This window comes from Salvelinus fontinalis, chromosome 28, assembly GCF_029448725.1.
Source record: "Salvelinus fontinalis isolate EN_2023a chromosome 28, ASM2944872v1, whole genome shotgun sequence".
Taxonomy (NCBI): Eukaryota; Metazoa; Chordata; class Actinopteri; order Salmoniformes; family Salmonidae; genus Salvelinus; species Salvelinus fontinalis.
This window is the reverse complement of record NC_074692.1, coordinates 22968879-22995353: the sequence shown is the minus strand read 5'-3', so window position 1 is coordinate 22995353 and position 26475 is coordinate 22968879. Positions and strand designations below refer to the sequence as shown.

Here is a 26475-nt window from a genome sequence, read left to right as displayed (position 1 = left end):
ATATGTGTTATTTCATAGTTTATGTCTTCACTATTATTCTACAATGTAGAAAATAGTAAAAATAAAGAAAAACCCTTGAATGAGTGTGTCTACACTTTTGACTGGTACTGTATATATTGTAGTGGCTAAATTGTCCAATATAATATTATACTTTTTATTATTATTATTAGGTTCTCTTTTTTTAATTTAGGAACTCAGTCGTGGTCTCAACTTACTATTGAAAGTTTGAATAATAAAATACACAAGGTGCAATTTGGTTGTGCATCAGCAGTCACTCAATTAGCCCATGTCAGCTAAATGTTTTTGGATTGGTAAATTAGTCTAACGGCCAGCTGTTTAAACTTGTAGTAAACACTGTCGAATTGTGGTGCCCATTGATCATCAGTTATCATATTAAAAACGGCAAACATTTGTCTACATCGTATGGCCAAATGTGTAGAATTGCTGGAAATTAGCTGTACAATTGCTAAATCTTCTGTCTGCCCCATGGCAAAATGTGCAGAATTGCAGCAAACCTGATATAAAACGGGCCAAAAAAATTCTATGCTCCATGGCAAAATGTGCCGAATTGCAGGAAATTAACTGCGGCCCTTCGTGAGGAGTTCAGATTTTTTGGTGGCCCATTTTAAATTGCTCACACCTGCTATAGATAGTCTGTCGGGCAGAGAGAGCACGCAGCCTGAAACAGCTGGTTGTTGTGTGGAGGAAAGATCGCCAGCGGAAAGCGTACGAAAGATTTTCCAAGTTATGGTACAGTATCACTATCTACCACTAAATGCTAAGGCAAAAATGGGTATGCAAGCCAGGTATTTAAAAGGTTCAGTCTTGGTTTAATATTTGCATGCACAATTCACTCATAATGGTATTGAAAATCAGACATTTCTCTAGTCTTTTTGGTCCTTGAAATGTCATTGAAGTTAGTCGCCGATTTAAAAGTTCTACTGCTCCAATATAATTATTCCATGATTTCATTTCTGGTCAGTTTTTATGAGATGTAACGTTAGGTGCTTTCGTTTGTTTCCCGCCGTTTCTACTGAAGGGTGTTGTGCTAGTGTGTTGGCGTAAAACCATGTGCGATTATTATGAGCAAGATGACATCGAATGTTGCCTTCAACATAGTTGTCCATACAAAGTGTTCCATTACAAACAGAACCCGGTTCTTCGTCTCTTTTACGTTTTAAAACATGATACAGTAACCCCTCTATCTCTTCAACATCTCAAATAGCAAGACTGACTAGATACCACATGGACAGACTTCATTAGTTGTGTTTGTGTCGGGAGCATGTCTATTTAGTCAGGCAATGCCCACATTATTCTGACGTTTTAGAATGTAAAATAATCTGTAAAAACTAAGTACAGTGCCTTCGGAAAGTATTCAGACCCCTTCACTTTTTCCAAATTTTGTTACGTTAGAGCCTTATTCTAAAATGTATTACATTGAATTTCCCCCTCATCAATTAAACACAATACCCCATAATGACTTTTTGCAAATGTATAAAAAGAAAACAACTGAAATATCACATTTACATAAGTATTCAGACCCTTTACTCAGTACATTGTTGAAGCATCTTTTGGCAGCAATTACAGCCTCGAGTCTTCTTGGGTATGACGCTACAAGCTTGGCACATCTGTATTTGGAGAGTTTCTCCCATTCTTCTCTCCAGATCCTCTCAAGCTCTGTCAGGTTGGATCGGGAGCTATTTTCACGTCTCTCCAGAGATGTTAGATCGGGTTCAAGTCTGGGCTCTGGCTGGGCCACTCAAGGACATTCAGAGACTTGTTCCGAAGCCATTCCTGCATTGTCTTGGCTGTGTACTTAGGGTCATTGTCCTGTTGGAAGGTGAGCCTTCGCCCCAGTCTGTCCTGAGAGCTCTGGAGCAGGTTTTCATCAAGGATCTCTCTGTACTTTTCTCTGTTCATCTTTCTCTCAATCTTTCCCTGACTAGTGTCCCAGTCCCTGCTGCTGAAAAATATCCCACAGCATGATGCTGCCACCACCATGCTTCAGCGTAGGGATGGGGCCAGGTTTCCTCCAGATGTGATGCTTAGCATTCAAGTTCATTCAGAATCTTGGTTTCTTCAGACAAAAGAACCTTGTTTCTCAGTCCTTTTAGGTACCTCTTTGAAAACCTCAAGCAGGCTGTCGTGCGTTTTACAGAGGAGTGGCTTACGTCTGGCCACTCTACCATAAAGGCCTGATTGGTGGAGTGCTGCAGAGATGGTTGTCCTTTTGGAAGGTTCTCCCATATCCAAAGAGGAACTCTGGAGCTCTGTCAGGGTGATCATCGGGTTCTTGGTCACCTCCCCCCCTCGATTTGCTCAGTTTGGCTGAGCGGCCAGCTCTAGGAAGAGTCTTGGTGGTTCCAAACTTCTTCCATTTAAGAATGATGGGGGCCAATGTGTTTTTGGGGACGTTCAATGCTGCAGAAATGTTTTTGTACCCTTCTCCAGATCTGTGCCTTGACAATTCTGTCTCGGAGCTCTACAAACAATTCCTTCAACCTCATGGCTTGGTTTTTGCTCTGACATGCACTGTCAACTGTAGGACCTTACATAGACAGGTGTGTGCCTTTCCTAATCATGTCCAATCAATTGAATTTACCACAGGTGGACTCCAATTAAGTTGTAGAAACGGCTCAAGGAAGATCAATGGAAACAGGATGCACCTGAGCTAAATTTCAAAACTCATAGCAAAGAGTCTGAATACTTATGTAAATAAGGTATTTCTAAAAACCTGTTTTCATTTAGTCATTATGGGGTATTGTGTGTAGATTGATGAGGAGAAAAATGCATTCAATCAATTTTACAATAAAACTGTAATGTAATAAAATGTGTGAAAACAGTTAATACAGTTAAATATCAAATGTAGGTCCTTGAAAATTATAATTAAGTGCTTGAAAAAGTCCTTGAATTTGACCTGCCAATGTATTTATGAACCCTGTATAGGCTACTTGCTCATCACGCAAATGAAAGATAAAATCCCCTGCTATTAAAATGATACACGCATCATACTGACCCTGGCCAGTATAGATTTTTCCATTTGGGCCAGTAGCTTTCAGTTGACACTGGCCTGGTGTGCCACTGGCAGATTTACCTGAATGTCGAGCCCTGCTGTGTGTGGTGCCTGTAGGGCCTATATACTGTAAATGTCTACCACTTTGTGTAGCCGTAATGGCGATGCTAATGATAGCCTAACCTTTTTTTGGGTAGATAGAAAGGCAATTAAAGGGTAACTACAAAGTAGCCTATGCCTACTTGGCAGAATCATGATTATTTTTTCAATCAAGTGGCCATTTGTTTTGAGAACTCCCATCGCATGTGTGCTGCAGAAACACCGCTAGCCAACTGTCTGGCTGGTGCACATCTGAAATAAAGGTTGTCTACACAAAAAATATATACATTCCTCCGATTTTTCACAGACCTCAAATTGTCCCTTGATGTGGTTTTAAGCGTTGTTGTGGACTTAGAACATCCAATTTTGTTGTTTTTCTATAAAACATTGTTATTTTGAGAGCGAAACACCCTCCCCAAAATTTTGGGAAATCAGTCTTTGTCCCCGCTTTCTTTTTTTGTTGCAGTGATATCATTTTGGGATCTAGTATCATCTTTTTTTCCTTCAAATTCTGCCCTCCAAAGGATTTAGCAGAAAATAACACATGGCACTTTGAAATCTGCAGTAAATACATTTTGCACTTTATTGAAGTCTCTTTTCTTTGCTGTAATAACACAAGTGCCTACTAATTTAAAATATGGCTAGTCATTAGCCTGGTTCTATATGGAATGCAGTCACATTCTGCAAGGTCGTTATCAATTATATACATTTTTGTATACATTTGTTTTGTTGGTGCGACCAAACACGTTGTTGGCAAGGGTTTCATTTGTATGGCTTTATAGATACAGTTTGTCAACTGTCCTCCTCAAAATATGATTTGACAGCCATTCTAATTAGAATTCATTAAAATGATGCAAGTGTCTAGAAACACCACCCGTAGGAATCATACATCTTTTACAGGATTGGCTTATCTTGACCCATGACCTTTTATTGAATGACCTCGGATGCCCCTACAGGCTCGTTGATCCTGTTTGATCTGCTGACCAATCAGAAGACAGGATCAGGAGAGGCAGACAGAGATGAGGTAACCAGGTCTTTACCATGACAGAGACTCAGTATTATTACATACCTGACTGACACACACCTCAAGCTAAGCTCCAGATACCAGAGATCTTTTATAATCTGATAAGGGAATTTATATGTTTAAAGTAATGACTAAAGGATTCCACCCTGAAATCATATAATTGTATGAAATGTGTTAGTAGTCATAATTCCATAATGTGTGACTAGACCATTGTGTTGCTGTGTAGTGGTGTGAGAGTTGAGAGAACAAATGACAACAGGAAAGAGGGCCCCTTCCAAGGTCCCTCTAATCTAGGGAGGGAGGGAACGGCATGGAACTGACAACTTGGTAGTGATAAACGAGGAATGTGGACTGTGGGGAAAGATACAGCCCACCTACTGTTTGTGTCTGTGTGTGCGTGTAAGTAGGACTGTGGGGAAAGATATAGCCCACCTACTGTTTGTGTCTGTGTGTGCGTGTAAGTAGGACTGTGGGGAAAGATACAGCCCACCTACTGTTTGTGTCTGTGTGTGTGTGTGTGTAAGTAGGACTGTGGGGAAAGATACAGCCCACCTACTGTCTGTGTGTGTGTGTGTAAGTAGTTGGTGGGTGGGAGTTATAAAATGACATGTCTTTGGATTTTGGACTTTAGACTTTATTCTCTGAATAAACTTTACAGACCTTTTGCTGAAGCTGAGTCTTTGCCTAATTATTATTATTATTATTAAACCCAGGGTCTTACAAAACTCGGATTGGTCAAAGCTTAAATAATTGTTAGTTATAATCATTGGGATTAAATTCTCGTGACAATCTCACAGCAGTGCGGTAAATGTACTACATAGCTCATGTCTTCTCTATATTAGGGGGAACTGTTGGCCTCTTGGTGATAGACATCCTGCTGTAAAGTGAAATTAAGGTCTAGATGCCACTTTGTTAATGCTATAGACATCACAGTGTATGACTGTAATGACTCTCATTTATGTTCTATAACATGATAACACCCCTCGTCTGGCCTGTAGGGTCGTAACCGTGACCCCTGCCCTCTGACCTGTGATGCATTGGAGCAGGCTCTATGCAGAATGGGCCTCCAGGAGCACCTGGCTACACTACAGCGCGTGGACCTAGACCTTGACTCACTGGTGAGACTGTGCCTGCCTGTCTGCCTGCCTGTCTGTCTGTCTGTCTGCGTGCACTAATCTCCCAGTCTTCCCTCAGGCTATGTGTGACGAAACGGACCTGACAGACCTCGGAATCCCTCTGGGACCGAGGAAGAAGATCCTCAGCTTCATACGGAAGAGACACTTCCTACAGGTCAGGGTTCATAAGGTCACAAAGTACTGTATGTGTGTGTGTGTGTGTGTGTGTGTGTGCGCGCTTTCATGCAGTTGAGTCTCAGCTGCAAACGTCAGATATTTATCATTCTCATTTATTGTTCTTTCTGTCACATTTGTGTGTGTGTGTGTGTGTAGGAGGGTCGGCAGGGAACGGTGCTTTTGGCCCCCGGGCTGCAGGCCCCTCCAGACCCCTCCGAAGATTCCCCCTCTCCCACGGTTAGCTTTGGCAACCAGTCTCCAGGGGCGTCAGCACGCCAACAGCAGTTTCTCAGAGCCCAGTCCATAACCAGCGCCGTTGACTACGAATACTTCGACGTGGGCATTGGACAGGTAACACACACACACAAAGACACATACACCCTACCTGGGGTTGCGTGCGTGTGGTACTTTGTGGTAACTAACTCTGTGGTGACTTAATTGGTAACTAACTCAGTCATAATTTGGCAGTAGTGGTAACTCGGGGACAACTAACTTTCTACTCTTGAAACACTGCTCTCAAGGTATCATCACCTCTCCTGCCCTGTCTGATTGGTGTGAGCTGTAGTAGTAGTTGTTGTCATCGCAGTTGTAGTAGTAGCAGCATTAGTAGTAGTCAGTAGTAGTCATAGCAGCAGTAGTAGTCGTCGTCATCGCAGCAGCAGTTGTCGCAGTAGTACTAATAGTAGTAATAGTCGTAACACCACTAGTAGTCGTTGTCGTAGTAGTAGTCGTTGCAGTAGTTGTAGTAGTAGCTGTAGCAGTAGCAGTAGACTGTAGTAGCAGTAGTAGTAGTTGTAGCAGCAGCAGTAAACTGTATTAGCAGCAGTAGTAGTTGTAGCAGCAGTAGTTGTTGTAGTTGTAGCAGCAGTTGTTGTAGCAGTAGTTGTAATTGTAGTTGTAGCAGCAGTAGTTGTAGCAGCAGCAGTAGTAGTTGTAGTAGCAGCAGCAGTTGTAGTAGCAGCAGCAGTAGACTGTAGTAGTAGTTGTAGCAGCAGTAGACTGTATTAGCAGTAGTAGTTGTAGCAGCAGTAGACTGTATTAGCAGCAGCAGTTGTAGCAGCAGTAGTTGTAGCAGCAGTTGTTATAGCAGTAGTTGTAGTTGTAGCAGCAGTAGTTGTTGTAGTTGCAGAAGCAGTTGTAGCAGCAGTTGTAGTAGTTGCAGTAGTAGTTGCAGCAGTAGTTGTAGCAGCAGCAGCAGCAGTAGTAGTAGCAGCAGCAGTAGTAGTTGTAGCAGCAGTAGTTGTAGCAGCAGCAGTAAACTGTATTAGCAGCAGCATTAGTTGTAGTTGCAGCAGTAGTTGTAGCAGCAGCAGTAGTTGTTGTAGCAGCAGTAGTTGTAGTAGTTGTAGCAGCAGCAGTAGTAGTTGTTGTTGTAGCAGCAGTAGGTGTAGTAGTAGTTGTTGTAGCAGCAGCAGTAGTTGCAGCAGCAGTTGTAGCAGCAGCAGTAGTTGTAGGGGTTATCAGCAGTAGTAGTTGCAGCAGCTGTAGCAGTAGTAGTTGTAATAGTAGTAGTTGTCGTAGTAGCAGTAGCAGCTGTCGCAGTAGTCATCGCAGTAGTATTAGTCGTAACACCACTAGTAGTAGTCGCCGTAGTAGTAGTCGCCATAGTAGCAGCAGTGGTTGCCGTAGTTGTCGCTTTAGTAGTTGTCATAGTAGTAGTCGTCGCAGTAGTTGTAATAGTAGTAGTGGCAGCAGCAGTAGACTGTAGTAGTAGCAGCAGCAGTAGACTGTAGTAGTAGCAGCAGCAGTAGTAGCAGCAGCAGCAGTAGACTGTATTAGCAGTAGTAGCAGCAGCAGTAGACTGTGTTAGCAGCAGCAGTTGTAGCAGCAGCAGTTGTAGTAGCAGTAGACTGTAGTAGCAGCAGTAGCAGCAGCAGTAGACTGTATTAGCAGCAGTAGACTGTATTAGCAGTAGTAGTTGTAGCAGCAGTAGGCTGTATTAGCAGTTGTTGTAGTTGTAGTAGTAGTTGTAGCAGCAGCAGTAGTTGTAGCAGCAGTAGACTGTATTAGCAGTAGTCATCGTCGGATCAGCAGCAGTCGTCGCAGTAGTAATAATAGTCGTAACACCACTAGTAGTAGTCGCCATAGTAGTAGTCGTAGCAGCAGTAGTTGCCGTAGTAGTCGCTTTAGTAGTAGTCGTCGCAGTAGTTGTAATAGTAGTAGTGGCAGCAGCAGTAGACTGTTGTAGCAGCAGCAGTAGACTGTATTAGCAGCAGTAATAGTAGCAGCAGCAGTAGACTGTAGCAGCAGTAGTAGTTGTAGCAGCAGTAGTTGTAGCAGCAGTAGTTGTTGTAGCAGCAGCAGTTGTAGCAGCAGCTGTAGTAGTTGCAGCAGCAGCAGTTGTAGCAGCAGTATTTGTAGTTGTTGTTGTAGCAGCAGCAGTTGTAGTAGCAGCAGCAGTAGTAGTTGCAGCAGTAGTTGCAGCAGTAGTTGTAGTAGTTGCAGCAGTAGTTGTAGTAGTTGTAGTAGTTGCAGCAGCAGCAGTTGTAGCAGCAGTAGTTGTAGTAGGTGTTGTAGCAGCAGTAGTAGTAGTAGTAAAAGTGACTGTGAGGTCTAACTAGCCCTCCTGCTTGTCTCCCTCTGCCTGCCTGGACAGACCAACGGGGGCATAGCCAAGGGACAGGTCTGTCACACTGTCTCTCTATACAGGACATGCTGTTGGTTGTGGTTCCCAACACCAGTTCTCTTCTCTTTCCTCTTCCATTTCCTCTTATGCTCCTATCCTCATAGAAAGCATTAGAATGTATCCTTAGAAAGAACTCCAGCCCCGCCCCTAACCTCAACACCAATGTGACAGGTCATCTAGTCTGTCAGGCCTCTCTCAAAGATCTATTCTACTGTCCAAATCTCTCATTCCACCCTTCCTTCCATATAGGACTCTCACTGTTACCAGGATACATACTGTATGTACATGAACACATCCACTGTTCATGCCTGTGTGAGTCCTCATCTCCATGGTTTCCTGCTAGCTGCTGTGAGGGTTCCCAGACCTTGTGTTGCCGTCAATGTTTGCTGGCTTGTTGTGATGCATGAACATTTTGCACCCATGTTGAATGTATGTATGTATGAATGTTATTGGGTCGTTATTTTTCACTATATTGTATTGACCCATGTATTATCACTTAATGTTGACATTTTGCATGGGATCGATTTCTATTGGGCTGTTCAAGCCTATTGCCTTGGTTTTTTCTGGGCTGAATATACACGTGATTTATAAACCCCCCACACTCGCTCTCACTCTCCCTCCCTCCCTCCCTGTTTCTCTCCAGGTGTCCATTAACTACCCCCAGCTGGCATTCCATCCTCAGACCTTCTTTGCGTTCGGTTCTCCCATTGGAATGTTCCTGACCGTCCGTGGACTCAAACGCATCGACCCAAACTACACCTTTCCCACCTGCAAGAACTTCTATAACATATACCACCCTGTAAGCACACACATACACACCATTCCTGCCTGCCTGAGATTTGTATAATATAACACCCACATACGTGCACACATCCGATTTATTGGGACATGGCTTGTTCTCTCTCCCTCTAAAGTTTGACCCTGTGGCCTATCGGATTGAGCCCATGATTGTGTCTGAGTCAGACCTAGAGCCCATGCTGATCCCACATCACAAGGGCCGCAAGAGGATGCACCTGGGTATGGATATCAACCTATTTTTCTATCAATACGTCTGTTAAAGAATTCATCTTTGTGTCTGTAATGTGTTGTGGTGTTGAAAAGCCTTATGACATGAAATATAATAACATTTGGAGTGTGTGTGCACGTGTGTGTTCTCTAGAGTTGAAAGAGAGTCTGACGCGGATGAGTACTGATCTGAAGAATAACGTTCTCGGCTCGTTTCGTACTGCCTGGCAGTCTCTGGTCCGAATGCCTGTCGCTGCACTGCCCCCTGTGGAGGATGGAGAAACTACAGCAGAGAGATCCCTGCAGGAGACAGAGAGTAACACATATGCACACACACAGTGTCAGTGCATTACTGCTCTGCGTAGGCTAATACCCCAAGTTTTAAGGCTTTTAACATAACCATTAACTTCCAGTCCTCAGCATGTTTGAAGCGTGTGAGCGTTTTTTTTTTTTTTACATGTCTAACCTTGTCTCCTGCATGTTCCCTTTCCTCTCCTCTCTGCTGTTCTGGTGTTCTTTCCTTTACCCTGACCCCTAACCCCTGACCCTAGCCCCTGCGGCAGCCTGCGCTGCTGTGAGGGAAAAGAGTAAGGCTGATTTGTGGACTAAAATTCTGGAGTGGCCCAAAGCCTTTCACTTACATTACTTCCAAGGTAAGAAGCCAGGAGATATGGAGGCTAGAATGATCTACTGTATGGGTGGTCTGACTGTCAGCTGCAGCCCAGAACTCTGTACACAGAGAATACTCCTTACAGCGCCCCCCTCTGTCAGAGAGAGAGAGAGACATAGTCGCCTGTGTGCACGCACAGACATGGTAATATAACTTTTTGTAGCAACAATGGCCTGATATTTGGCCTGATATTTTGTCTTGAACTTGGATGAAATAGCCTAATATTTACTACTGGAATTGACGGAGAATGGAGAAGTTAATTTGACGTTGTGGAAGAGCTTGTGCGCTACCCAGTGGTCCCGTGCATGTAGGAAGTCGAGGAGTTCCTCTGTGCATTCCTCCTCCTACCTGGACATTGAAGCCTGATATGGGCCTCGAAGCATTTAGTTTAAGGCTACTACTAGCTAAAGCAGTATTTTCTGACAGACTAGTTACAAGAGTATTTCAGTGATATCTATGGACTGATTTTAAAACTAGATAATGAAACTGTAGACAGTGTGGTTAAATCAATAGCATTAACTGTCTTCAGGAAAGTATCCATCTTACCTTGGATGTGTTCTGTTGATGCAGTGTCTCACAGCTCACGCTCTTCAGTAGTGTGTTATTATCCTCCCTCTTCTCTCAGCATATCAAGCCTTTTAAACACTCTCTTCTTAGCATATCTCACCTGTTGCCCTGTTATCTCTGAGCCCCTTCCCCCATGCACCGGGCCCCTCCCAGAGCTTTGATAGACTGCCTGACTTTTCCAAGTGGCTGCTGCTTCCTGAAGCTCAGTTTTATTTTTCTTTAACCCCACTCACTAACTCCTCTCTCAAACTCTACTCGTTCACTCCCTATGCACACTCAACTCAACTCCCCTCGCTAACTTTCTCTCCACAATTTCTAGCAATCTCCCCTCCCTTTCGTTATCTTCCCTTCAAACAGGAGTCACTTACCTGGCCCAGAAACACTTGTCATTCCCAGGTAGCTTCATCATCTGCAGATTTGTGTGTGCAAAATGGCAGAAACTTCACTAATCCTATGTATTAGAAGTCTAGGTGGAGCCGGCATCATTTAGGATTTTATTTTCCAGTCCTTTCATATCTGCAAATGGCAAGTAAGGGCTAGGAGTTGTTTCTGGACTGGACATAGGAGTCCGTCTGCCTCTGTGTGATTGGTCCATCTCTGACCCTGCAGGTGTGCATGAAGAGGCGGAGTCTCCAGGGTCGGGGGAGGACAGGGGGCGTCAGGTGAAGGTGGGGATGCTGAATGGAGGGCGGAGGATAGACTATGTACTGCAGGAGGCACCCATTGAGAGTTTCAACGAATATCTGTTTGCCATCCAGTCCCACCTCTGCTACTGGTCAGTACCTGTGTGTGTGTGCATACCCTTGTGTGTGTAATGCTAATACCTTTAGATTTTGGGGATTTATTAGGATCCCCATTAGCTGACGCCAATGACCCCTTGACATGTTCCACATTTTTTTACGTAACAGCCTTATTCTAAAATGTATATATCTTTTTTCCCTTATCAATCTACGCACAATACCTCATAATGACAAAGCAAAAAAAGGTTTATTGAAATTTTTGCTAATTTATAAAAAAATAAAACTTAAATATTGTAATTACATAAGTATTCAGACCCTTTACTCAGTACTATGTTGAAGCACCTTTGGCAGCGATGACAGCCTCAAGTCTTCTTGGGTATGACGCTACAAGCTTGGCACACCTGTATTTGGGGAGTTTCTCCCATTCTTCTCTGCAGATCCTCTCAAGCGCTGTCAGGTTGGGTGGGGAGTGTCGCTGCACAGCTGTTTTCAGGTCTCTCCAGAGATGTTAGATCGGGTTCAAGTCTGGGCTCTGACTGGGCCACTCATGCATTGTATTGGGCGTGTGCTTAGGTTCGTTGTCCTGTTGGAAGGTGAACCTTCACCCCAGTCTGAGGTCCTGAGCACTCTGGAGCAGGTTTTCATCAAGGATCTCTCTGTACTTTGCACCGTTCAACTTTCCCTCGATCCTGACTAGTCTCCCAGTCCCTGCCGCTGAAAAATATCCCCACAGCATGATGCTGCCACCACCATGCTTCACTAGGGATGGTGCCAGGTTTCCTCCAGACGTGATGCTTGGCATTCAGGCCAAAGAGTTCAGTCTTGGTTTCACCAGAGAATCTTGTTTCTCATTGTCTGAGAGTCTTTAGGTGCATTTTGGCAAACTCCAAGCGGGCTGTCGTGCTTTTTTTTTTTTACTGACGAGTGGCTTCCGTCTGGCCACTACCATAAAGGTCGGATTGGTGGAGTGCTGCAGAGATGGTCACCTTCCTGACCAAGGCCCTTCCCCGATTGCTCAGTTTGGCCTGGCGGCCAGCTCTAGGGAGAATGATGGAGGCCACTGTGTTCTTGGGGACCTTCAATGCTGCAGAAATAGTTTGGTACCCTTCCCCAGATCTGGGCCTCGACCCAATCCTGTCTCGGAGCTCTACGGGCAATTCCTTTGACCTCATGGCTTGGTTTTTGCTCTGACATTCACTGTCAACAGTGGGACCTTTATATAGACAGGTGTACCTTTCCAAATCATGTCCAAACAATTGAATTGACCACAGGTGTCTTCCAATTAAGTTGTAGAAACATCTAAAGAATGATCAATGGAAACAGGATGCACCTGAGCTCAATTTCGAGTCTCATAGCAAAGGGTCTGAATACTAATGTAAATTAAATATTTTTTAATACATTTGAAAAAATTATAATTGTCATTATGGGGTATTGTGTGTAGATTGAGATGTTTTATTTAATCCATTTTAGAATAAGGCTGTAACGTAACAAAATGTGTAAAAGGGGAAGGGGTCTGAATACTTTCCGAATGCACTATTCATGTCAGTACATACACACAAGTAAGTCACTCTTTTGTCTCTCCTGTGTGTGTAGGGAGTCTGAGGACACTGCTCTGCTGCTGCTAAAGGAGATCTACGACAAACTGGGTGTGGCCTTTGAGCAGCCACAGCAATAACAAAGGCTTTATAAACACAGAGACCGGTATAAAGGCTTAATAACAACACATGAATTCCATGGAGATGCACCGATGAGGCCCTTTGCTTTATTAGGAACTGAAAGGAGTAAGACAAGTAAGTCAGTAAAAACACAGAGATATAAATATTGAATAACCACAGAGTTTTAAAGGCTTTATAAACACACAGAGGGCTATAAAGTCTTTATACATACACAGAGCGTTATTTATAAGTTACTAAAATGTAATGAAAGCAACATGAAAAGGGACATGCAGCCACTGCTCTCTCCCAGAATGCCTTGTGTCTGAGCCTCAAAACCGTTGAGTCACCTCCTCGGACAGATGGCGTCTGCCTCTGGGTGTGTGTGGCAGAGAAGTGTTCCTTGAAGAACCAAACCTGTCCCAGCTGACATGAAGAGCACTGGAGAACCCATTGGAGATGAGCTCTCAAGTACATTTCGATCTCTGAAATTTCTCGTCCTGTGACCACATGGGCAGCAACATTGAAGACTATCCAAGTGATCCCTCTACCCAACTCTATGGGAGAACTATAGTGAAGACTGGTTTTCCATTTTCCTAAAACCACACTGAAGGATCTGGGTTTGAGCCGCTGGATCCTCCTGTTGCAGGGGCAGACTGCATTTAACATGTGTGTTTCTAAAGAATCAGATCCTGTTTGATCATGTCTGGATCATAACTTTTATATACGTTATTTTCAGGTCATTTCTTTTTACTTTGCCTTAGACTTGACATGTCCTATAATACATTTACAACGACAGATCATGCAGGATGATAATACCTCTCCTGTGTGTTTAGTGCATGTCTCCAGAAGGTTGTATACCAGTACGTACTTGACTACCAAAAAGGTAACACTTTACTTAGATGCTGCTTAAGGCTTAGAAAATCATGTTATAAAGGGCATTACAACTCTTTACGTCATGCATATGAAGGCTGCATGTCACTCTTAATTAAAGTGTTACCATAAAAAGTACTCCACCCATAATTCCAGTGCAATGTGATGTTCTGATAATCTCACTCCTCTAGATTAACTGACTGACTATAGATAATTACGTTTTTGGACTTATTTGTATCATGTAAAAGCTAAGTATTAAAATGAGTGTAAAAAAATAGCATGATATATCTTTAATGGAACTGACAAGACATTTTTCCTCCAAGTACTTATCTTAGAGGAAGGTATGTATCAGGGGAGAAAAGGGATAGGGTTGTTTTCTTTCTATGAGTGTGTATAAATCACCCCCCCCCCCCCCCCCCCCCCCCCCCCCCTTGGTGTGTGCCAACCAACCTTTTTAAACTGGTTAGGGCCAATTTTGCTCGTCGAACATCTCATTCCAAAATCATGTGCGTTAATATGGAGTTGAGTTGGTTCCCCCCTTTGCTGCTATAACAGCCTCCACTCTTCTGGGAAGGCTCTCCACTAGATGTTGGAACATTGCTGCAGGGACTTACTTCCATTCAGCCACGGGCATTAGTGAGGTCGGGCACTGATGTTGGGCGATTAGGCCTAGCTAGCAGGCGGCATTCCAATTCATCCCAAATGTGTTCGATGGGGTTGAGGTCAGGGCTCTGTGCAGGCCAGTCAAGTTCTTCCACACCGATCTCGACAAACCATTCTGCATGGACCTCGCTTTGTGCACGGGGACATTGTCATGCTGAAACAGGAAAGGGCCTTCCCCAAACTGTTGCCACCAAGTTGGAAGCACAGAATCGTCTAGAGTGTAATTTATGCTGTAGCGTTAAGATTTCCCTTCACTGGAACTAGCCTGAACTATGGAAAAACAGCCCCAGACCATTATTCCTCCTTCACCAAACTTTACAGTTGGCACTATGCATTGGGGCAGGTAGCGTTCTCATGTCATCCGCCAAACCTAGATTCACCAGTTGGACTGCCAGATGGCGAAGCGTGATTCATCACTCCAGAGAACGTTTCCACTGAGTCCAATGGCGGCGAGCTTTACACTACTCCAGCCGATGCTTGGGATACCCCTGTTTTCAATACCTCACCTTGCGAGGATAATGGCACTGAGCCTTTTTCTAAAAGGCTTTATGAGATTAACAAAATGGGTAATTGACCACAAAATCAACATTTTGCAATGGCCATCTCAGTCTCCGGATTGAAATCTCATTGATAACCTGTGGTTTGAATTGAAGGGAGCAGTCCATAAGAGAAGATGAAGGATATGCAGGATCTGGAAAGATTATGTATGGAGGAATGGCCTCAGATCCCTCCCCATGTAGTCTCCAATCAGATAAAACATTTAATAAAAAGTCTCAATGCCTTAATACTCGCAAAGTAAGGTGTTGAAAACGGGTGTCAATGCTTTTGACCCCTATGTTTTTTAGATAAAAACATATATATTATTATTACACTTGTACATGTGTGAAATATGACAAATATAAGCACACACCTAATTATTATTATAATATCATTTCCCTTTTTTTTATCATACAATATAGCTCAGTATTGTAATTGTATTTTTTGCTCATCTTTATCAAGGGTGCCAATCATTTCTGTCCTTACTGTATCACTGACACTGGTTTCACTGTCAGTCAACCAGCAACAAACCTGCAGTCCTTTAACATGGCATGAATCATCACTGTGGTCCAATTAGACCATAGACCTCCTCACTCCAGCTAGCTCTGTCAGCAGAGGGGAGAACAATAGCTTTGGTCCAGGGTGTTAGGTGTGGCTTACTGCGACAGCAAGCCACATGTAACGCCCTGGACAGGACCTAGCTGAACAATAGATCTTAGTTTTCTAATCATTCTACAATCACAGAAGAGGCTTTGAGGTTCTGATTAGGCAGCTTGACTCCCTGCTTAAAATGTGCTGTGTGAGATATCCCTCTGACCCCTAAACCCTGCTTTGTGAGCACTCATCCTCTCTGCTTTACTCCCGAATGATGTATTTTGTTCTGTTAACCTCAAGTTTTGCACTTGGTGACATTGTGTATTCAAACCGCCCCAAAAATATAATATTAATAACATTTAATATAAGCTGACAGGTATACTTTAATACTTGATATAAGCATGTTCGAGCCCTTATTATAATAGTTTTACTGACTCAATAGTTGTACTTTAGTCAGGATTATTATGAGATAAGATGTTTTTATAATGAGCTCATATAGCATTGTAATGCATTAAACCTGTCGTGTTACCAAATGTATTTTTTTAAATTCAACCCCAGTACCATGCATAGGCTATACAGTGTGCTTACATATTGTTTATGTCATAATAAAACTTTAAAAGAGTATTTTTGTCACAAGTGTTTTTTATTTCATTGTTTGACAGGCTATCGGATTGACTTATTCATATAAACTGGTTTACAATTGAATCCTACAGAGACTAAGAACCATATACAGTCATGGCCAAAGGTTTTGAGAATGACACAAATATTAATTTTCACAAAGTTTGCTGTTTCAGTGTCTTTAAATATTTTTATCAGATGTTACTATGGAATACTGAAGTATAATTACAAGCATTTCATAAGTGTCAAAAGCTTTTATTGACAATTACATGAAGTTGATGCAAAGAGTCAATATTTGCAGTGTTGTGGCTTCTTTGCTGCCTTTCTTGACACCAGGTCATCCTCCAAAAGTCTTCGCCTCACTGAGATGCACTCACACCTGCCTGCTGCCATTCCTGAGCAAGCTCTGTACTGGTGGTGCCCCGATCCCGCAGCTGAATCAACTTTAGGAGACGGTGCTGGCGCTTGCTGGACTTTCTTGGGCGCCCTGAAGCCTTCTTGACAACAATTGAACCGCTCTCCTTGAAGTTCTTGATGATCCGATAAATGGTTGATTTAGGTGCAATCTTACTGGCAACAATATGCTTGCCTGTGAAGCCCTTTTTGTGCAAAGCAATGATGATGGCACATGGTTCCTTGCAGGTAACCATGGTTGACAGAGGAAGAACAATGATTCCAAGCACCACCCTCCTTTTGAAGCTTCCAGTCTGTTATTCGAACTCAATCAGCATGACAGAGTGATCTCCAGCCTTGTCCTCGTCAACACTCACACCTGTGTTAACGAGAGAATCACTGACATGTCAGCTGGTCCTTTTGTGGCAGGGCTGAAATGCAGTGGAAATGTTTTTGGGGGGATTCAGTTCATGTGCATGTCAAAGAGGGACTTTGCAATTAATTGCAATTCATCTGATCACTCTTTATAACATTCCTGAGTATATGCAAATTGCCATCATACAAACTGAGGCAGCAGACTTTGTGAAAATGAATATTTGTGTCATTCTCAAAACCTTTGGCCACGACTGTATATGCGTTTAGAAAAATATTACTTCATGAATCATGTTTTGATAATGAAGCATGTGTCAGTGGTTTATAGTCCTTCCTGCACCTGACCCTTTGGTTAGGGTTATTGTAGTCTCTCACGCCAGATCGGGGTGCTCTGCATGCTCCACCCCAGAGACCAGCTGAAGGAATACCTGCCAGAGAGACCAGAGGAATGTGTATCTGAGCCTTATCAGGAGGCAAACATGTACCCACTGCTGCCCAATGTCTAGAGGAACGTTCAGAGTTAGTTTATCAGCATCCTATCCACTGCAACAATATTCACATGCTACTGCTGGTCTTTATGTGTGGGAGCCGGGGTTCACAGAGATTAACTACATGTTATAAGAATGGCGGTGAACTGTGAAACCTGTCTAACTGTTAGTTATTATTAAAGAGAGTTAAACGAGAACCAGGACAACTTCTTTCATTCAACAACACAACAGTTGACATGAAGCAGTGTTAAGGGCTGCCGGGTGGATGAGTAGAGATGCAGTTCCTCATCTCTCCAGTTGGGGGTCAGGTTTCACTTAAAGGAAAGGGGGATGGATGTGTTTCCTAAACAACAGAGATATTGGGGGCCCACTCAACCATCTACACTGAACAAAAATATAAACACAACATGCAACAATTTCAAAGATTTTATAGTTCATATAAGGAAATCAGTAAATTGACTTAAATTCATTAGGCCCTAATCACTGAATTTTACATGACTATGAATACAGATTTGCATCTGTTTGTCACAGATACCTTAAAAAAAGGTAGGTGCATGGATCAGAAAACCAGTCAGTATCTGGTGTGACCATCATTTGCCTCATGCAGCGCGACATATCTCCTTGGCATAGAGTTGATCAGGCTGTTGATTGTGGCCTGTGGAATGGTGTCCCACTCCTCTTCACTGGTTGTACAAAGTTGCTGGATATTGGCGGGAACTGGAACACGCTGTCGTACACGTCAATCCAGAGCATCCCAAACATGCTCAATGGGTTACATGTCTGGTGAGTATGCAGGCCATGGAAGAACTGGGACCTTTTCAGCAGCCAGGAATTGTGTACAGATCCTCACATGGGGCCGTGCATTATCATGCTGAAGTGATAAGGTGATTGCGGTGGATGAATAGTACGACAATGGGCCTCAGGATCTCGTTATGTTATTTCTGTGCATTCAAATTGGCATCGATAAAATGCAATTGTGTATATTGTCCGTTGCTTATGCCTGCCCATACCATAACCCCACTGCCACCATTGGGCACTCTGTTTACAGCATTGACATCAGCAAACCGCTCGCCCACACAATGCCGTATATGCTGTCTGCCATCTGCCCGGTACATTTGAAACCGAGATTCATCCATGAAGGGCACATCGGTGGGCAGCGTGCCAGTGGCCATCAAAGGTAAATATTTGTCTACTGAAGTCTGTTACAACATCGAACTGCAGTCAGGTCAAGACCCTGGTAAGGAAGACGTGCATGGAAATGAGCTTCCCTGAGAATTCTCTCTAACAGGGATGTAAACAAATGTATACACTTTATTTTTTAGAAATACGCTTTTTGTGCATATGGAACATTTCTGGGATGTTTTATTTTAGCTCATGACATTTGGGACCAACACTTTCCTTGTAGCGTTTATATTTTTGTTCAGTGTAGTTTTATGCCTGTGTAATAATGACTGCCTCAACTCTCAATGACTCTGCCCTCTGGCCCTGAGGGCTGTTACTGACCTCTGAATGTTACATAATAGTTCTTCCAGCCTAGCAGTCAGAAGGCATCAACCACCTCCAAGTCAGTCCAGCAACTCTACTCAAGTAGTTGATGAGAAGAGTAGTGTCGTGATGTGACTATCATTAATGTGATGACTGTTATTCATTAAATAATTACCTACTGTGTTTAATTGTTATTAGATTATATTAATCATGTAACAATTAACTCATTAGGAATTACCGTCTCCCGAATTAACTCAAGAATATATAGATATAACAGTCAGTAATGAATAATTTCCTCATATCAGTCTCATTCTGAGCGTCGCAGACTTCGTGAATCTGCACAAACCCGAGTCTCACTGATCATTCCGTACCACACATTGATTTGATTATTTATTTACTAACAAGCTAAATGATAACATAGGATATACACACACACACACACACGGTATATGTTATTGATTAGAAACTTAATACGATGACAACAGGTCCCTAGCAGACTCACAATATGACACTTGTTACACAAGATGGAGAGTTAAAGAGAGCGAGAGAGAAAGAGAAGAAACATTTGGGAACTACGCTCACAGTAACCCTAATACCTTGCCCCAAACTGCTGCTCTTATGGGTAAGAAGTAATGCATGTATTTACTTGTTGAAGGTCTTCGTCGGGTATCTCTGTTGGGCCCAGGCATTCGTGGAAAGGGTTCCGCTTTGTGAGGAGGGTTGATTGGGCCTTCTCCTTCGGACGGCCTTCTCCTTCGTTCTCAGGTGTAAGTCTCTGATTGTCCACAAGAGGTCACAATGTCCTTCTTAGTTGTCTATTTACTTGCACTCGTTCTGGAAGAGTGGTCTTCTGAGGACAGCCAATCAGCCGTGTCGATGATCCCAGAGCGGTGTTGAGAGCAGTGTAGGTAGGCGATGATGATTTGAAGAGTATGATCCTAGGATGATCCTACTTAAATTCACCTTCTTAGATACAGTACAGCTACTAAACTGTAGCATTGGATTGTTAGAGGTTCTTTTATCTTCTTCAACCTCATGTTTTGTTCCGGGGTCGTCAGTATCGTAGAGCTCGCTGCAGCCCGTGTTAAATTGAAATATATATATTTTTTTATTACCCCTTTTTCTCCCAAATTTCGAGGTATCTAATTGGTAGTTACAGTCTTGTCCCATCGCTGCAACTCCTGTACGGACTCGGGAGAGGTGAAGGTCAAGAGCCGTGCATCCTCCAAAACACAACCCAGCCAAGCCGCACTGCTTTTTGACACAATGCCCCGCTTAACCCAGAAGCCAGCCGCACCAATGTGTCAGAGGAAACACCGTGCACCTTGCGAGCGTGCATTGCGCCCGGCCCGCCACAGGAGTCACTAGTGCGCGATGGGACAAGAACACCCCTGCCGGCCAAACCCTCCCCTGTGCATCGCCCCATGGGTCTCCCGGTCACGGCTAGATGCGACAGTGCCTTAGACCACTGCGCCACTCGGGAGGCCCATGATATGTTAATTCTTAACTCCATCTTTTATACCCTCGTGTAAAAAGGAGCATTTATGTCATACTTGACATGCTCTTTGGGCTCCCTGGGGTGTGGCTAGTTACGAGGCAAGGTATCATAATTCACTATGATCTCGTTAGAGAACTAATATCACAATCTTATCATCACAAAAACATTATCTTTATCCTTAATATTTTCTACACAATGTAAAGGATGTAAACCAGATATACACAGTGTAAAAACTCTTCAAGTTACAATGACATCACAAAATACACATTCCCAACATTCGGATGTTGAAATATATTGTCCAAGTTTTCATTGTTTGATGTTGTAGTTTTGAGCGGGAAACTCTTCTGTAACAAAGACATTCCATTCGCCCAAACTAGAAACTAAAAGGAATCGTGTGATGCCTACAATTTAAGATCGACGTGAGGTGTCATAAAACCCCCACATCCACCCCTCCCCCCTCTGCGGGTGAGAGGGCTCTATTGAACGCTGATCCACTGTAACCTGATCCTTGGATCCTCACAGGAGAGTCATGACAGTAGTGTTAAGACTCTTATTCCATAACCTGTTAGCTGGCTCTGTGCTGTGAGAACAGTCTCCATTGCAAATGGCACCCTATTCCCCATGTACACTGAAAAAAAGCTTATTTGGCTGTCCCCATAGGAGAACACTTTGAAAAACCTTTTTGGTTCCAGGTAGAATCAAATCAAATCAAATTTATTTATATAGCCCTTCGTACATCAGCTGATATCTCAAAGTGCTGTACAGAAACCCTGCCTAAAACCCCTATCAGCAAGCAATGCAGGTGTAGAAGCACGGTGTAGAACCCTTTTGGGTTTCATGAAGAACCCTTTCCACAGAGGGTTCAACGTGGAACCTTAAAGGGTTTTACTTGAAACTAAAAACAGTTCTACTTGGAACCAAAAAAGGTTTTCCTATGGGGACAGCCAAAGAACCCCCTTGAAAACCTTTTTTTCTAAGAGTTTAATGCATTACTTTTGACAAGGGCCAAAAGCTTTTTGTGACAGTGTTTGTAGGTGTGCAAACACTGTCACATCCTAACACTCCTCAGGGGAGGTTTCCTGACACACACTGGTTCACAGCAGGTAGAATGTCTCACAACAACAGGAGATGTGTTAAGGCGTCAGCATGCTCCAGTTCGGCTGACGCCTAGCCGAACCGAACAAGTGTGCTTCGCATACTCCCTTAAAATACCTTTTTGCCTAGGAGATCTTAGTCGCACAATTTTAAGTAAGGTGTTTGGTGCAGTGTTCCTCAATGAAAAAATGTGCATGAAAACAAGTCGTCTCTCGTTGAATGACAACAAAGACTTTATTGAAGAATCCCTACTGTTGACCAATCACAGACGAAGGGGCGTAGACTTCGGCACCAAACTTCAGCTTGCCTCCAGAAAATATGTTGTGTGCCTGAACAGCTGAAAAAACCCTCACCGAAGTCCAAAACTAACAAAAGCATCACAAAATGTCATCATAATATATGCGCAAACTCATCCGAACTGTTTCGGCTGGGAAGCATACTTAAAGATTGACTACTTCCCCAGAGTCAGATGAACGTGTGGATACCATCTGTATGTCTCGTTGTCCAGTATGAAGGAAGCTAGAGGCAGTGTTGCCAACTCCTCAGTAAGGAAAGTAGCTATTGGCTGTCCTAAAAGTCGATAGAAGTTGCTAAATGACGTCATTAATCATTTATGTGCACTTTGAAGTGGGTAGCAGCAGCGGAGTCTTGAGAAAGCAGCTCTACATGCTTCTCCAATGTAATCACATGCCAGCATGGAACAGTGTTCAGCGATAGCTATTGCCATGGAGGCCTCAGCGTTTTTTGCAGAGTAAATTTTTTTAACCATAAATGGCAGCTTGTTTTGGATGTAACTGTTATAAGGCTTTGCCTTTTGAGTATGTTTTTGAGTTGTCATGTGTTTGTCATCACTAAGTTTGGAGTAGAAATCAGCCTTACAATACAGGCAGTATGCCCGTGTATCATCTCCAATAAAAGGCTTCAACCAGCCTTTGAATTCAGGGTTTGATTCCCACTCCTTTCTGTATTTTTGAGTGTACAGTTTAGACTGAGACATGATGAGCTAGGCAGCTAGATGTTTAGCTTGTCACAGAGAGGCACACACACAGTGGACAAGGTGAGTAAGTGACTGAGGCTGTGTGAGTCAAATGCAGCGATTTATTTTTGTGCAGTGATTTATTTTAGACAAAGAACATTTTACATTTACATCCCGCCCTGAATGTAAGCCAGGGCTGGATCAGCCAGCGGCAGCTTCCCGTATGCGCGATTCATTTGCAGTCTGGACGCGGGGTGCACATCTCCTGCTCTGACTGCAGCTGGGAAGGACTGCTGCGCGAGTCTATAGGTATCTACCAGCATGCTCACCCCTCTTTTCTTTCTCTCTCCCTCTTCCTCTAATGCATTGGGCTTTATCGGCATGGGAAACATGTTTACATTGCCAAAGCAAGTGAAATAGATAATAACAAAAGTGAAATAAACAATCTTTAAAAAAAAAAATGATTTCAGTAAAAATGACAGACATTTGAAATGTCATTATGGCTATGTACAGTGTAATAACAGTTTGCAACTAGTTAAAGTACAAAAGGGAAAATAAATATGGGTTGTATTTACAATGGTGTTTGTTATTCACTTGTTGCCCTTTTCTTGTGGCAACACGTCACAAATATTGCTGCTGTGATGACACACTGTTGTATTTCACCTAACCCAGGGGTGTCAAACTCATTCCACGGAGGGCCTAGTGTCTGCAGGTTTTTGGTTTTTCCTTTCAATAAAGCCCTAGACAACCAGGTGTGGGGAGTTCCTAACTAATTAGTGATGTTAATTCATCAATCAAGTACAAGGGAGGAGCGAAAACCCGCAGACACTCGCCCCCCCGTGGAATGAGTTTGACACCTGTGACCTAACCGATATGGGAGTTTATCAAAATGTGATTTTATTTTCTAATTCTTTGTGAGTCTGTGTAATCTGAGGGAAATGTGTGTCTCTTATATGGTCATACATTTGACAGGAGGTTAGGAAGTGCAACTAGTTTCCACCTCAGTTTGTGGGCAGTGTGCACATTGTAACGTTCGTCGTCGGAATGAGACCAAAGCGCAGCGTGGAAAGTGTTCATTATTTAATGTTCACAAAAACACTCAAACAAAATGACAAAAGGAGAAAACGAAAGCGCACAGTTCTGTCAGGGGAAACAACCTAAACAGAAAACAACACCCCACAAAACCCAAACGGAAAATGACAACTTATATATGATCCCCAATCAGAGACAACGATAGACAATGGCAGGTAGCTGCCTCTGATTGGGAACCACACACGGCAAAACATGAAAGAAATAGAAAACATAGATTTTCCCACCCCAGTCACACCCTGACCTAACCAAACATAGAGAATAAATAAGGATCTCTAAGGTCAGGGCGTGACACACATAGCCTGTCTTCTCTTGAGAGCCAGGTCTGCTAACGGAGGCCTTTCTCAATAGCAAGACAATGCTCACTGAGTCTGTACATAGTCAAAGCTTTCTTAACTTGTGGCTCATTCACAATGGTCAGGTATTCTGCCACTATGTACTCTTTGTTTAGAGCCAAATAGCATTCCAGTTTGCTTTGTTTTTTGGTTATTTCTTTCCAATGTGTCAAGTAATTATCTTTTTGTTTTCTCATGATTTGGTTGGGTCTAATTGTGTTGCTGTCCTGGGGCTCTGTTTGTATTTGTGAACGGAGCCTCAGGACCAGCATGCTGAGGGTACTTTTCTCTAGATTCATCTCTCTGTAGGGGATGGCTATGTTATGGAAGGTTTGGGAATCGCCTCCATTTAGGTGGTTGCGAATTTAATGGCTATTTTCTGGATTTTGATCATTAGCGAGTATCGTCCTAATTCTGCTCTGCATGCGTTTGGTGTTTTACATTGTACGCAGAGGATATTTTTTGCAGAATTCTGCATGCAGTCTCAATATAGTGTTTGTCCCATTTTTGTGAATTATTGGTTACCCGAGACCTCACAACTACAGAGGGCAATGAGTTCTATAACGATTTCAAGTATTTTTAGCCAGATCCTAATTTGTCTCATCTCACCACCCCCCCTCTCTCCTCCCATCTCTGTCTGTTGTTCAGCTGACTAACAATAGGGGCGAGACTCCCTCCGGACAGTACCCTCACCCATACCAGGCTAGCCACACCTCCCCATCCACCCTCCCCTCTGCAAGCTATCCTCCCCCGCCCTCACTCCCAGAGCTTAGTGGCCTTTAACACCACCCCTCCTTCCCTATTTCTCTCTCTCTTTCTCTCTTTCTCTTCCCTATTCACTCTCTTTCTATAGAGAATCTCTGTAATTCCTTACAAGTGACTGTAATTTGCTCTGTGCAGGAGGGACCGAGAGAGAGAGAACCAGAGAGAGAGAGGTGGGGTTAGAAGGAGGGAGAGGACAGAGACAGAGAGGGAGAGAGGCAGGGACTGGTGTAGTAGTTGACATGTGATCAGGACTCCTGAGCTGCTAGACCATTCAGCCTAGATGAGAAAGAGAAAGAGAGATGCAGTGTGTTAAATGAGAAGAGTCTACAGAGGCTGTGCCTTCATCACCGGGATCTACTCTTTTGGAAGAGTGGGAATATGGAGAAATCGCTCTAAAATGACTAGCCGGTCGCTTTGAACAAGATACAACACACACCTAGCGTTGCCATGGGGGGCTCCCTCAGTCAGCACAGGAAGAACTCCTTTGGCTCCCCCAGGAAGAAGAGCAGCATGTGAGTAGAGTACACCACCCTACTACTGTTACAGTGTGTGTGTGTGTGTGTGTGTGTGTGTGTGTGTGTGTGTGTGTGTGTGTGTGTGTGTGTGTGTGTGTGTGTGTGTGTGTGTGTGTGTGTGTGTGTGTGTGTGTGTGTGTGTGTGTGTGTGTGACTTATTCCAAGTGACTGGCGTGTCTCTTTTAGAGCACTCTATCCAAATTGATATTTTTCCTGTCCCGTGAGCATGTAAATGATTTAATTTTAGAACAGGGGAAGGAGGAGAGAACAGGTCATTAGGATCATTAGTAGAGGCTAATCTAATGTAATGAATAACGATGTAATGAGAGAGATGTGATCAGGTCTAGTGACAGACACACTTCTGACAGAGGCACACCTGACCACTAACAGCTGCTGGATTCAGTTTTGTAGAACTTCAACCCTTGTAAAGTAAGATGTCTTGCAGAGAATCAACAAGCAAAAACGTGTATTGTTCAAGCTAAAATTGTATTATATGGTACTAGACAGTGTTTAATGAAAGGCAGTTCAATTACAAATACATGTTAGTGAGAAAGATAGAAACAATGTTCTAGATGTGTACACAAGAGACCCAATGGTGGGATGTAAATTCAGTGATCAGGAGAACAATATTATCTGTCAATATAGCCTTTTCTGCATTATCTCTGGTATTGCTGTCCTCCTCAGTCAAGTGTTAAGGTGTGGTTGAGTCCCTTAATTATGGTCTTATGTGATAAAAGATCTGGTTGTTATTTCTCTCACTCTCACTCACTCAAAAATCCATGGTAACATACCAGCCAGTCCTCTCTTTCTCCAAGTAGTACCCAGTGGATCAGTACCATGTTAATGATCTGCTAATCCTCTTACACTTCATCACTTTCCCTTTAGTACCCCAAACACACACACACACACGCACTACCCAGTCAAACCACGATGCTGCTCTGCTCTAACCATCCTGTTGTCAGGGTGACTCCTTAGTACCACTGGATGAATTAGTGGTGTTGTTATGTTCCACAGCAGTTGTTTACAGTGGAGGTCATTCTGATTGACACTGAATTACCAAGAGTAGTGCAACTGTAAGGTATTTTACAGCCTGAAGCACTGAGTGGCTCCGAGACTTGGATCTGAGACTTCTTCTGTTAGCTGGAGCCCTCATAAAATCAGAGGAAAGCCTACGGACAGAGCCGTCTTTGTTTGGCTGATTTTACAGTGCATTCGGAAAGTATTCAGACCCCTTCACTTTTTCCACATTTTGTTACATTACAGCCTTATTCTAAAATGGATTGAATAGTTTTTCCCCCCTCAATCTACACACAATACCCCCTAATGACAACATTTTTGCAAATCTACTAAAAACAAAAAAACTGAAATATCACATTTACATAGGTATTCAGACCCTTTACTCAGTACTTTGCTGAAGCACCTTTAGCAGCGATTACAGCCTCAAGTCTTCTTGGGTATGACGCTACAAGCTTAGCACACCTGTATTTGGGA

General features: G+C 43.2%; 2 protein-coding genes across 9 annotated transcripts in view; both read left to right on the top strand.

Moving 5' to 3' along the window:
- The window catches only part of LOC129826434 (phospholipase DDHD2-like), a 28049-nt gene extending 12072 nt beyond the window's left edge, over positions 1 to 15977 (top strand). For 4 of the 8 annotated variants that reach the window (XM_055887157.1, XM_055887158.1, XM_055887163.1 and 1 more), the window contains 11 exons: positions 4069 to 4136; positions 5135 to 5254; positions 5331 to 5426; positions 5585 to 5779; positions 8025 to 8051; positions 8698 to 8853; positions 8969 to 9071; positions 9214 to 9420; positions 9611 to 9712; positions 10906 to 11071; positions 12630 to 15977. In XM_055887157.1, coding sequence (XP_055743132.1) covers positions 4069 to 4136; positions 5135 to 5254; positions 5331 to 5426; positions 5585 to 5779; positions 8025 to 8051; positions 8698 to 8853; positions 8969 to 9071; positions 9214 to 9420; positions 9611 to 9712; positions 10906 to 11071; positions 12630 to 12711 — 1322 coding nt within the window. In that variant the 3' untranslated portion in view covers positions 12712 to 15977. The remainder of the gene's footprint in view (positions 1 to 4068; positions 4137 to 5134; positions 5255 to 5330; positions 5427 to 5584; positions 5780 to 8024; positions 8052 to 8697; positions 8854 to 8968; positions 9072 to 9213; positions 9421 to 9610; positions 9713 to 10905; positions 11072 to 12629) is intronic. The other 4 variants (XM_055887160.1, XM_055887159.1, XM_055887161.1 and 1 more) reach the window with 4 other exon arrangements.
- Positions 15978 to 24568: 8591 nt separating this feature from the next.
- The window catches only part of LOC129826432 (transforming acidic coiled-coil-containing protein 1-like), a 35008-nt gene continuing 33101 nt past the window's right edge, over positions 24569 to 26475 (top strand). The window contains exon 1 of the mRNA XM_055887155.1: positions 24569 to 24981. Within this exon, the coding sequence (XP_055743130.1) occupies positions 24917 to 24981 (65 nt within the window). The 5' untranslated portion in view covers positions 24569 to 24916. The remainder of the gene's footprint in view (positions 24982 to 26475) is intronic.